This window comes from Mastigoproctus giganteus, chromosome 6, assembly GCF_048544385.1.
Source record: "Mastigoproctus giganteus isolate SK-2022 chromosome 6, ASM4854438v1, whole genome shotgun sequence".
NCBI classification, from domain to species: domain Eukaryota; kingdom Metazoa; phylum Arthropoda; class Arachnida; order Uropygi; family Thelyphonidae; genus Mastigoproctus; species Mastigoproctus giganteus.
The window spans coordinates 1,672,361-1,685,157 of record NC_143580.1 but is presented as its reverse complement, the minus strand read 5'-3'; the positions used below and the strand labels follow the sequence as shown (position 1 = coordinate 1,685,157).

General features: G+C 36.5%; 1 protein-coding gene across 1 annotated transcript in view; it reads left to right on the top strand.

Moving 5' to 3' along the window:
- Pgd (phosphogluconate dehydrogenase) overlaps positions 1-12,797 on the top strand; it is a 173,275-nt gene that overhangs the window by 125,345 nt on the left and 35,133 nt on the right. The window contains exons 8-9 of the mRNA XM_090375793.1: positions 2,554-2,617; positions 11,544-11,674. Of these exons, the coding sequence (XP_090231919.1) occupies positions 2,554-2,617; positions 11,544-11,674 (195 nt within the window). The remainder of the gene's footprint in view (positions 1-2,553; positions 2,618-11,543; positions 11,675-12,797) is intronic.

The window sequence follows — 12,797 nt, the reverse complement described above, 5'->3', positions numbered from 1 at the left end:
AGCGCCGTGAATATTTTCCGCCATAAAAAAACATGGGCGTGGCTAAAATTATCTTTCCCGGTCAAAACAGCGCTCAGTGGGTGGGGGGAGAGGGGTGACAAAATCGCGAGCGTGGATGTTTCTTGCTAATCCTTGTTCAGTATGTGTTATGCGCTTGTCATGGAAGGTTTCGTTGTTTGCTTTAATTTATATGCTTATAAATTGAATCAATTTATCAATTTATAAATTGATATGCTTACAAAAATGATAAATCTACCATTTTGCAGTGTAAAACAGACTTTTTCGAGTGTGTTAACGGAAGAAAGTGACTTTATTGTTGACAAGTTCTTTCTAACCCCTACAAAAATATGGCTACGAATAACAAGAGAAATGTGAAAATATCAAAGAAGGTGATGACATTACCGAATAAAATTGAGTTATTAGATAAAATTTCTAATGGTGAAAGTGTCTCCTCAGTGGCAAAACATTATAAAATCAATGAGTCAACGGTACGATCAATCAAAAAATCGGAAGAAAAAATCCGCCGTAGTGTCCGTGAAAACATGCTAATTGCTTCAAAAATTTGCTCTGTAACTTGTGATGTTAAATTAGAAAAGATGGAAAAAGCTTTAAATCTGTGGATAGAAGACCGAACTCAATAAAATTCCGTTAAGTTCACTCATCCTTCGTGAAAAAGCAAAACACCTTTATTAACACTTTAGCGAAACTGGTGTTAGCACTGGCGGGATAAGTTTTTTTGCTAGCAAAGGTGCTGGTTTGAAATTTCTAATAAATATTACATTTAATATTAATTTGTTCCTTATTTTCATTTCGGTGCCATATGCTTGCATTTCACTATGTACATAGTCACATTACGAAGGTACATATAATACATACATAGACAAAATTTTAGACTAGTTTTTTCTTATATATTTCATACTTTGGAACGGAACCCCTTTATTACTATGGAAGCCATAACTCAGTATTCGCGACATTTCTCAGGAACGTAACCCCCGCGAATAGCGGGGGTTTACCGTATAGTTAATAAATCTAATCTATCTGTATACTGATTAAATCAGCAAATTCTCACATGACAAGAATATTTGAAGTATGTGTCATTCTAATACAGTGTGTACTTAACATATCCAAAAACAGAAAATATATCAAGGAGTGTTTATGCATTTAATTGCAAAATGCTTTGATTGAAGAAGAGTGTATTCAATTGATGAGAAATATTGAAAGAGAGCCTTAAGTGTGATTATAAGTCAAAGGGAAAAAAAATAAGATTGAGAGCAAAGTATAAACCAAATAAGTGTGATGAATATGATGACAGTTTATACAAATGTGGAGTTGGCAAGTAGATAATGTATTATTATTATTATTGTGGTGGACATTAATTTTTGAAAATAGATTTAGTGGAGGGGAATAACTCACAGCAGTATATTTCTGGATGACTGGATAAATATATCAAAATATTAGCAATGTCACGTAAGGAATTAAAACTCTTGACCCCATTTTTGTACTAAAGGTTCAAGTGATACAGAATTTTAAGGAATCATTCATGATTCTCTACTAAACCTGCCAATGCAATATATTTGAATAATGGTTGATTGTTTTGTGATTGGTCAAAAGTTCTTTGTGACCATGTACAACTGAATGAATTGTACATGGTCACAAAACAATTCTTTTTCAAAAGTTAAGAATTAGAACAACTTACCATCTTACATTGTAGAACTATAAAATAAAAGTATGTCAAATTGAAGATTTCTTAGTCAGTTAGTAAAAGTAATAGTGCCTCTTAAAGCATAGTGTGCGACTAAATAACGTACGTATTCAAAAATTTAAGAATTTTTGAATACGTTAACTTTAGTAATGAATAAATGCATATTCATTACTAAAGTAGTGCATAAATCTCCAAACTTTACAACAAACAGTATCACAGCTATATCTCATCATTGAATTGGCTGCTTAAGATAAATTATAATTATATCACTTTGATATACATCAGATAATGACCAATCTTTGAATTAAGTGAAGAGAATTGAAAACGAACAGTTATTAGAGCAAAATATTTTTACATTGACATTATTTTGTAAGAGATTTTTAATTAGTTTATATATGGTGTTTGTGTAGACATGATGTACTATTTTCAAAGGAGGTAAGGGTAAACTTCTAAGAGCATATGTTCTGTTTCTGTTCTTTGTTTTTGAATTATGAAACATTTTTTTGTGAACTCAAATTCATTTTGGTAAATTCAAAATGAGTTGTTTCCCAGCTATCAGCAATAAGTATAAAAAATTTGTATACTTTATCCCTATAATATATTATGCAAATAAACTTAATGTCACAACTGAAGTTTTAAGATTTTAAAAATGGAGTTATGAATTATTGTAAGAAAACATAAATCATGTTATAGAGGCTAAGCACCCAGTGTAATATAATCAATCAAGTTATTTTGCATTTAATATGTTAATTTTTGTCACTCAGATTATTTTGAAAGCTAGGTTTCTAATTTTTCTGATATCTTAAATTTAATTTTTTCTGCTCTGTTAAAGTACTGATCTTTATTTTCAGAAAGGAACAGGAAAGTGGACTGCAATTGCTGCTTTAGAATTTGGAATACCTGTTACTCTGATAGGTAAAAGCTATTTTTAACATTAGTCTTAACACTACCTGCCATTACTCCCAAATTTGGGATGCATGCATATTATTTTTTTGTAAGTTTTTACATTTTTGTAGCCAAGGAACTAGCAGTGTTTTGCTATGTTAATAAATTTCATTATCATGACTTATTAAATGTAGCAAACTCTGAATGATTTATTAAATAGCTTATTTAGAGTTTACAATTTCAATAATAAACTCTAAATACATTGTTTATTATAATAATTATTCTAAATTTTGGATTGCAAGCAAGATATTACATGTGGATTTCAAATGAACAGTAGATCACTCTACCTGGAAGTATTTGAACAAAATGAGGGAATGAATATAGTTTGGAAAGGATATTGTGGAATACATGTAGTATAGTTTGTAGGGAAAAAACGAATTTATGCATGAGTTTATGAAAATTTAGTTTATTGCTGGACTGATCTAGTGATACAATATACATTCCTTTGTACCCACTTCTTTCCTTTATTCTCAATTTTTTAAAATTTCTGCTTAATTTTGTTAAAAAATCAGCTATCGGGTGTGCTATTTTACATTGCATAAATCACTTGGAATGTGGGAAACGTTTCCTTGTTCTCTGTAATGCGTATATTTATTGCATTTGTGTGTGATACAAAGCTCATTAATAATCTCTTTTGGTGAGATGCCAAAAAAATGACAAGATTTTCTGTGTTTTAAAATCTATTTTGTTTTAATATTTTTTTAAAACAATTTTTTTTTATATTTGTGTTTTAAAATTTCCTTTGTATACTTTTTTGTTGATGCAATCCTTAAATTTCATGTAGCAGGGAAAATTGTAATCAGACAGCAAACAAATAAGTGTAGTAATTGTGGCAAAAATAAACGCAATTTCATAGTGTGAAAGTGATGCTGTCATATCATTTATCATAGAACATAATCTTCCTGTCAGTTGTGCTAATCATCCATGTCTGTTGTGCTAATCATCCATGTCTGTTGTTGAGAAATATGTGTTTTCTCAAATACTTAAATAGAAAAAAGATGTTGATGTGAAAGAACAAAGACAGCAGGCATTATTAGTGAAATTGCAACTTGAAAAAATCTGACATTTTTATTTGCTGAAGATGGCAGTAATCAAATTCATTTCAAGTTATCTCCCATTGTGGTGGTTACCTTCCCTAATAAATAAAGAAATCATCATACAGAAATCAGCTTGCTCGCCATACCAGTATTGGGAGGTGACTCTCACAGGTCAATATTGGGCATCTTCTGTAGTATTCCTTTAAAAAAATTGTCTGGCATTTTTTGTGTTGATAATGTCCCTGTTATGGTGGGTCTGAAAACTGGAGTAGCAAGGCACAAAAAGAAGAAATTAAGCACTTGGTAGTAGGCGCCTCCGTAGCCAGGTGGGAAGGAGCAGCAGTGCGTAGCACACGCTTCTTGATTAGACCGGGGTTCGAGCCCATCACCACCAAATACGGAGGATGCGGAAAGGTCAGGGAATGACCACCGCATATCCTGGAGCAATATGGCCTTAGTTGCTAATGCTCCTAAAAACCAAATAACAACAACAACAACAACTTGGTAGTAATAAGTTGTTGCTGTCACCTTAGCATTAACTGTGGCAAATGATGCAAGAAAGCAAGCTTATACAGCATTAGTCAAAAAAAACCTCCCATTTCACCTATTCATTTCCTACAATAGTTTGTCTAGTTCTCGCTAGAATTTATTTAAACTATCAACTTCCACAACAACAGATGGAAGTTTGTTCCAACAATCAACCACCATTAGCTAAATGCAAACTTCAGCACATCTATTCTGCAAAGGTTCTTCAGTTTGAATGTGTGTGTGGTCTGAACAAGAGGAAGAATCCCATCACCATTGAGCTTACTCAATCCATTCAAAGCATTTAAAACCTCAGTCAGATCACCTTGCAGGTGCCTTGTCTCCAGACTGCAGTTTTGCAGAACTGAAGCCTTTCTTGGAAAGAGCACTCCTTTGTTCTGCTCATCAATATCATTGTCCTTCTCTGTTCTCGTTCCAGCAACTCCACATCTTTCCTAAAATGAGGCCTCCAGACCTATATGCAGTACTCAAGATGTAGCCTGACCACTGCCTTATACAATAGGATAATCACTTCCTTGTCCCTGCTAGCAAAATTCTTTTATATCATTGATAAAACCCCATGAGCTGTCCTGGCAGACTGTCAGAATTGCAGAGTTCTTCATATCTGACTGCACAATTACCCCAGGATTTTTCGATTTTGCACTACCTTGAGTGTAGTATCACATAGTTGGTACATTTCTCTAGGGTTACTGCTTCCCATATGCAGTACTTTGCATTTGTCAATGTTAAGCTTAATTTGCCATTTCTAAAGCCATCTACCTAACTTTTCTAGATCCTGTTGCAGCAGTTTAGTAGTAGTAGTAGTAGTGGCATGTGATGTAAGAAAGCATGTGTATGAGCTTATGCAGCATCAGCCAAAAAAAATTCCATTTCACACCATTCCCTCCAAATGCCTGTCCAGTTCCACCTTAAATTTATCTAACCAATCAACTTCCACAACGACAGAATTACTCGTGTCACCCTTCGATCCCCTTTGTGAATTGGGGATACATTTGCACATCTCCAGCCCGTGGGGACCTTCCCTGAGTCCAAGGATGCTCTCATAATTATGGCTAAGGGTTTGCTTAGTTGCATTGCAGCCTCCTTTAATATAACTGGATAGATCCCATCCACCCCAGGTGCTTTTCTTATGTTTAACTTTAACAATTTTTCCTCCACTTTGCTCTCAGTTATTACAAAATCATTAAGTATCCTGCTACAATTTGATAACCTTCTGCCATTTTCAAACCTTAATAATTCCTAACGTGTGAATGTACAGTTTGTTTGCTATCTGAGCAGGATCATCAACAGTCGAACCATCGATGTCAAGTGGACCGATCAGATTCATCCCCTTCCTTTTAGAGTTTATATAAATAAAGAAATTCTTGCTGTTTTTCTTAGCATCTTTTGCCAAGGATTTCTCATAATCTGCCTTCGCCTGCCTAACCTCCTTTGTGACCTGATTACAGACTAGCTTATATCTGCCATAGGCTTCTGAGTCGTTTGATAATTTATATGCATCCCATGCATTTTTCTTCCCTGTTACGAGTCTCATTAGTTCATTAGATAACCATTTAGGCCTAAACCTTGAACAATATTTCTTAATAGGTATGAACCTTTTAGTAGCCTCCACGATTAATTCCTTGAATGCTTCCCACTTAGAATTTACTGTTGGTAACATCGTCAGTTTATCCCACTGTACAGAATTTAAAAACTTTCTGAGACCACTGTACTCGCCTTTACGGAAGCAAAAACCCTTTCCTTTACCCCAGATGGTAATTATATCTTTAAGTAAATCCCACATCAGTACACTGTGATCACTGCCACCTAGTGGTTCCATTATCTGCAAATTCTTAATACACGAATGATCACTGCTGATAACCAGATCAAGAGTATTACCCTCTCTGGTTGCCTCTCAAACATGCTGCTGCAGGAAACAATCATCCAATAAATCCACAAAAGTCTGACTAGTGTGTGAGTGACCAACGCATAAGTTCCAGTCAATATCTGCGAAGTTAAAATCCCCCATTATAAGACATTCTGATTTACTGGCCCACTCTATTTCTCTGTATAATTGTTCATTGTACTCATTCGAGTCATTAGGCCTACAACACACTCCTACTCTTATTTTTGCTTTCGCAGTGCTTATGTCACACCAAACTGATCAACAGTGCACTGTTCATCTATATCAACTGGGTGCAGTTCTTTTGATTTTATGTTTTTCTTAATTAACAGCATAACACCTCCTCCCTTTATATCCTGTCTATCCTTTCTGTACACATTGTACTCCCCAAATTCCAGTTCTGCATTCCTTATATCTGTGTGACACCACATCTCTGTTATCCCAACAATATCCCCCTTTGATGTCTTGACCAACACTTCAAATTCATCAAATTTATTTACTATACTTCTAGCATTGGTATACATGCAAGCATACATGCTCCTATTGCTATTCCTAGTTACCCTAACACATCCCATATACCCACCTATTTCAGGATGACTGCCATCCGTCCCTGAAACCCCCAACACCCCTCGCTGCAGGTCGCTACTTATTCTAATAGAAGTTGTGCAAGAATCACCTTCACCTCTGCCTACGGCTACTGTTAAGCTATTAGTCCTTGTATCCCCCCAAGCTATCAGTTTTCCGACCCACCTAACACTGCCTCGATAGCATCAGTAAATATTCTTGCACCCTTTCTATTTAAGTGTATCCCATCCCTGTAGAATTAGTCTGTCCTGTTAACAAGTACAGACCAAGCTGAAAAAAATTCTATCCCTTGAGCTTTGCACAATCTTACCAGGGCCGCATTGATCGACAAGGCTCTCATCATATACTCCATCCTATCGTGTCTGGGCAGAATTGCAGACACTTTCAAATTCAACCCTAATTCTCGGCTTTTGTTCAGCAGTGACCTGTACTTGTTAAGTAATTCTGCCGGTCTCCTATTCTTAATATCATTAGTGCCAACGTGTACAACATCATCAACTTTTGCCCCTGGCAAACATACCCTCGTCCTGTTCCACCTATCCTTTTTACAAAGCATGTTAACCTTTTCCTGGCAATAGAGTCACCAACAACTACTAGTTCCTGTGGGACCAGTGCATTCTGCCTTGGGGGTTGCCGCTGTGTTGCGTGATGACCAAGTGCAAGCTCTGGTATTGATGTGGGCAACTGAGAGCTTGAATGGCCCCTAAATTTAGATCTTTTGAGGGCATCCACCCTGTCCTTCAAACTCCCATATAGGCCCATAACAACGCTGAGTTGTCACCTGATTTCCTTTCATCACGCACACACAAAGACATCCCCCCTTGGCAATATCATGTTCCGTTGCAGAGAGTTCGGCAAACATTTCACAAGTTGCACATTTTTTTAGGCTGTGATGCGTTGGAGAATCGCCCCTCTCAGTTCTCCCCCGAGTCACAGCACTTCTGCCACTTTGTGCCCGTTGCTTTGCTGCTCTAGTTTGGGGCATGCTATTCTAAATTAATAAGATCAATAAATTAAATTAATTAAATATCAATACTACACTATCTAATAGAAACAGTGAAGTGTATTACTCTATATAATTATGCGTTACAGCTACCTAGCTACCTCAATTAAAAATTTGAATTCCCTACCACTATATACAAAAACAATGGCTGCAAAATTTGAACGAAATAACGGTTTTATGTAATATTAACTGGTAATCCACAAAAACTCTTTATCTAAATTAAAATAAATATAACCATCATAACTATAACTGTAAGACTATGTATTAAGTACAATATAAAATAACAATTATGTAAATAAAAAGGCAAACACTTATCGCTTTTTTGGAGCCTGTAACTCACAGCTGTAATTTTTAAAGAGAGTCAGCACCCTATCCAAGATGGAAGTTTGTTCCAGCAATTAACCACCTGCTGGCTAAAGGCAAATTTCCGCACATCTATTCTACATCTGTCTTTTCTTAATTTGAATTTATGCCCCCTTAGGTTCGTAATCTGAACAAGTGGAAGGATCCCATCAGAATTCAGCGTGCTCAACCCATTCAAGGCCTTATACACCTCAATCAGATCACCGTGCAGGTGCCTAGTCTCCAGCCACTGCAATTTGCAGTACTTAAGCCTCTCTTGGTAAGAGGTTCGGGTGAGGGAAATGAAGGGATCATTTCCCTCACCAATGTTGTTGCCCTTCTCTGTACATGCTCAAGCAAATCTACATCCTTCCTAAAATGAGGCCTCCAGACCTGTACGCAGTACTCAAGGCCTGGCCTGACCATTGCCTTATACAGAGGGACAATCACCTCCTTTTCCCTGCTAGCAAAATTCCTATATATCATTGACAAAACCCCATGACCTGCCCTGGCAGCCTGTCTGCATTGCTCAGAAAACCTCATATCTGCCTGCACAATTACTCCCAGGTCTTTTTCATTCTCTACCACCTTAAGTGTAGTACCACACAGTTGGTACATTTCTCTGGGGTTACTTCTACCCATATGTAGTACTTTGCATTTGTCAAGGTTAAACTTCAGTTGCCACTTCTTAGCCCATCTGCCCAAATTATCTAGATCCTGTTGCAGTAACACACTGCCATTACTGTCATTAACAACCCTGCCAACCTTTGTATCATCTGCAAACTTCGACATTAAGCCTGATATACCTTCATCAATATCATTGATAAATATACAAAACAACAGTGGACCCAACACTGAAACCTGTGGAACTCCACTAATAACATTAGTTTACGAAGAGCAGCACCCATTGATTACCACCCTCTGTCTTCTCCCACTTAACCATCCTTTTATCCATTGTAGCAACTTACCCTTAATACTATTCTGCTCCAATTTATATAATAGTTTTTCATGCACAACAGTGTCAAAAGTTTCCTGAAATCCAAATATATGATATCAAAATTATTTTTTGCATCCAGTTCCTTTGTAACCACATCATAATATCCTATCCTTGTCAGACAAGACTTTCCCTTAACAAACCCATGCTGTGTCTGAATTATTGCTGTAGTCTTGTCTAGATGATCCTGGATTGCATCTTTAACCAGTGACTCCATTATTTTACCCGGAAAAGAAATTAAACAAACTGGTCTGTAATTACTCGTGTCACCCTTCAATCCCCCTTTGTGAATTGGGGGATACATTCACACATCACCAGTCTGCAGGGAACTCCCCTGAATCCAAGATTACTCTTATAATTATGGCTAAGGTTTGCTTACTTACCTTTCTGCCTCCCTTAATATAACTGGGTAAATCCCATTCACCTCAGGTACCTTTCTTATGTTTAACTTCAAATTTTCTTCCACTTTCTTCTTAGTTATTACAAATTCATACAGTTCCCTTTTAGACCTTGATAAACTTCTGGCATCCCCTTCCCTAGAGAATTCTTCATGCGCAAATGTAGATGCAGAATACTCATTCAGTTTGCCAGCAACCTAAGCATGATCATCAACAATCAAACCATCAATATCCAGTGGACCTTATGTAACTTATGACTTTACTTATGTAAGCACTTCCTTCTAGTGTTTACATAAGTAAAGAAGTCTTTGCTGTTTTACTTCGTATCCTTTCCAAAAATTTCTTTTAATCTGCATTCATTTGCCTGACCTCCTTTGTGACTTTATTACCAGCTACTTTATATCTACCATAGGTTTCTGTCACCTGAAAATTTATATGCATCCCATGAACTTTTCTTCTCAGCCATGAGCCTCATTATTTCATCTGACATCCATTTAGGTCTAAATCTTGAACAGTATTTCTTAGTTATGAAAAGTATATTTCTTAGTATATGAAAAGCCTAGCAGCTTTTATGATTAATTCCTTGAGCACTTCCCATTTAGAATTCCCTGATGGTAACATCATCAGTTGGACCCACTGTATATAATATAAAAACTGTCTGAGATCACTGGAGACACCTTTACGAAATTAAAAAACCCTCCCTTTACACTTGATGGTAGTTACATCTTTAAGTAAATCCCAAATCACACACTCTGATCACTGCCACTTGGTGGTTCTTTTATCTGTGGATTATGAATGCATGAATAATCACTATTGAAAATCAGATCAACAATATTACTCCCTCATGTTGTCTCTCTAACATGCTGCTGCTGTGGAAAAAGAGTCATTCAAAAATTCACAAAAATTTTGCTAGTCCATGAGTGACAAAACCACAAGTTCCAGTCAATATCTGGAAATTTTAAATCTGCCGTTGTAAGACATTCTAATTTACTGTCCCACTGTTTCTCTGCACAGCTATACATTGTACTCCCCATATTCAAATTCTGCATTCCTTATATTTGAGTGACACCACTTCTCTGAAATTCCAACAATATCTTCATTTGATGTCTTGACCAGAACTTCAAATTCACCAAATTATTTACTATACTCGTCATTGGCGTACATGCAAGTATACATGCAGTTGTTCTTACTCTTAATTACCTTAACACAGCCAAAGTATTTATTTATTTCATGATGACTCCCAACAGTTCTTGAAATCTCCACTACCTCGCTTTCTAGGCTGCTGCTCATTCCAATAGAAGGTGCAAAAATCACTTTCGACTCTGTGTGCAGCTATTATATTCTATTGGTATAATCTATTAGACATAGACTATTTAACACAGACTAATATGTTGGTCTGTGTTTACCCAACGCTAGCAGTTTTTCATCCGACATAATGCTGCGTTGATAGCATCAGCAAACATTCTTGCACCCTTTCTATTTAAAATGTATCCATCCCTGTAGGAGCAGTTCTCCTGTTAACAAGCACAGATCACACTAAGAAAATATCTACCCTGTGACCCTTGCACAATCTCTCCATTTCCAAATTGATTGACAAGGCTCTCATCATATACTCCCTCCTATCATGTATGGGCAGAATTGCAGACACTCAGATTTAATCCTCACTCCAACTTTTTTTTTAACATTGCTGCTGTTTAATTACTAAATTTACTAAATTGTTTTCTGAAATGGGATTTCCATTAAATTGAATGAATATTTGTGTTTTATTATTATCCAGGAAGAAATGCTAACTGTTCCCAGTAATACATGCTGGCTGACTTTTGGGTAGATTTTTAACTAGTCTGCTAGAACATGGCAACCTCAGTCTATTTAAGGAGATGTTAGAAATGGCTTTTCAGAATTACCAGATTGAATATAGTCAAATAATAATCAACAAATTAATGAGTTGTTCAGATGCTTTCTTATAATTTCTTTTGTAAGGATGAGAAGTTGCTCAGATGTAAGGCCTCTTGATACATTAAAATATTGTAACTTGCCATGAATAAATTTTAATATGTACATCAATGAATGCTAGTGGTAACCTTAAGCACTTCCATTTTGTTTTATTAGGAGAGGCAGTATTTGCCCGCTGCCTATCTTCATTAAAAGATGACAGGATGCAGGCAAGTCAGGTACTTCCTGGCCCTTCCAATATGAAATATCAAGGAAACAAAGAGGAGCTAATTGATCACATAAGAAAGGTATGCAGCCTCACCTCTCTCTCTCTCTCTCTCTCTCTCTCTCTCTCTATCTCTCTCTCTCTCTCTCTCATTATACTATTAAAATATGAGTGGTGGTCAAAATGTTCCAAGAACAGGGTATATAACAGGGTGATATTGAAATTTCGCAAGATTATTTAATGAAAAAACTTTCGAGCCTACAGACCAGTAAGGCTCCTGGAGTTGATGGAATATACCCTATAATCTTAAGAGAGGCGGCAAGCAAGTGCATTGAACCATTGAGGCTAATTATGCGAGCATCACTAGACTCTGGGGAGATTCCCTTGGATTGGAAAAGTGCAAATGAAAGACATACATAAGGGTGGCTCTAAAAGTGAAGTTGGAAATTATCGACCTGTCAGTCTGACTTCAGTAGTAGGGAAAATCATGGAGGCAATGATCAAGGGTGGAATTCAGGATCATTTGGATCGAATTCTCAAGGATATTCAGCATGGTTTTGTAAAGGGAAAATCATATTTAACAAATCTGGTTCACTATTTTGAAAGGGTCACTCACGAGCTGGATTTAGGGAATAATTTTGATATTGTTTATTTAGATTTCAGCAAAGCTTTTGACTCAGTCCCACATGAGCGGTTGCTTTATAAGCTGGAACAGGTTGGAATCACTGGGAAAATCCTTAGATGGATAGAAGGATGGCTTCAGGGCAGGAGGCAGAGGGTTGTGATAAATGGCTATTCCTCAGATTGGGTTGATGTAAGAAGTGGGGTTCCCCAAGGATCAGTATTAAGACCACTGTTGTTTTTAATTTTCATAAACGACATTGATAAAGGGATAGAGGGCGCGATGTCTAAATTTGCAGATGATGTTAAAATTGGTAGAGTAGTTAATGATCACTGTCAAGCTGAGCTTCTTCAGAGAGACCTAGATAGACTTCAAGAATGGTCAGAAAAATGGCAGCTGTGCTTTAATCCAACAAAGTGTAAGGTATTACACCTGGGAAACAGTAATCCCAAAATAACTTATTCACTTGGGGAAGTTCAACTAAACCCAGTACTGGAGGAAAGGGACTTGGGTGTTACGATACGGTCAGACATGAAATTCTCTGAGCATTGTAAACAAGTTGCAAGGAAGGCCCATGGTGTCC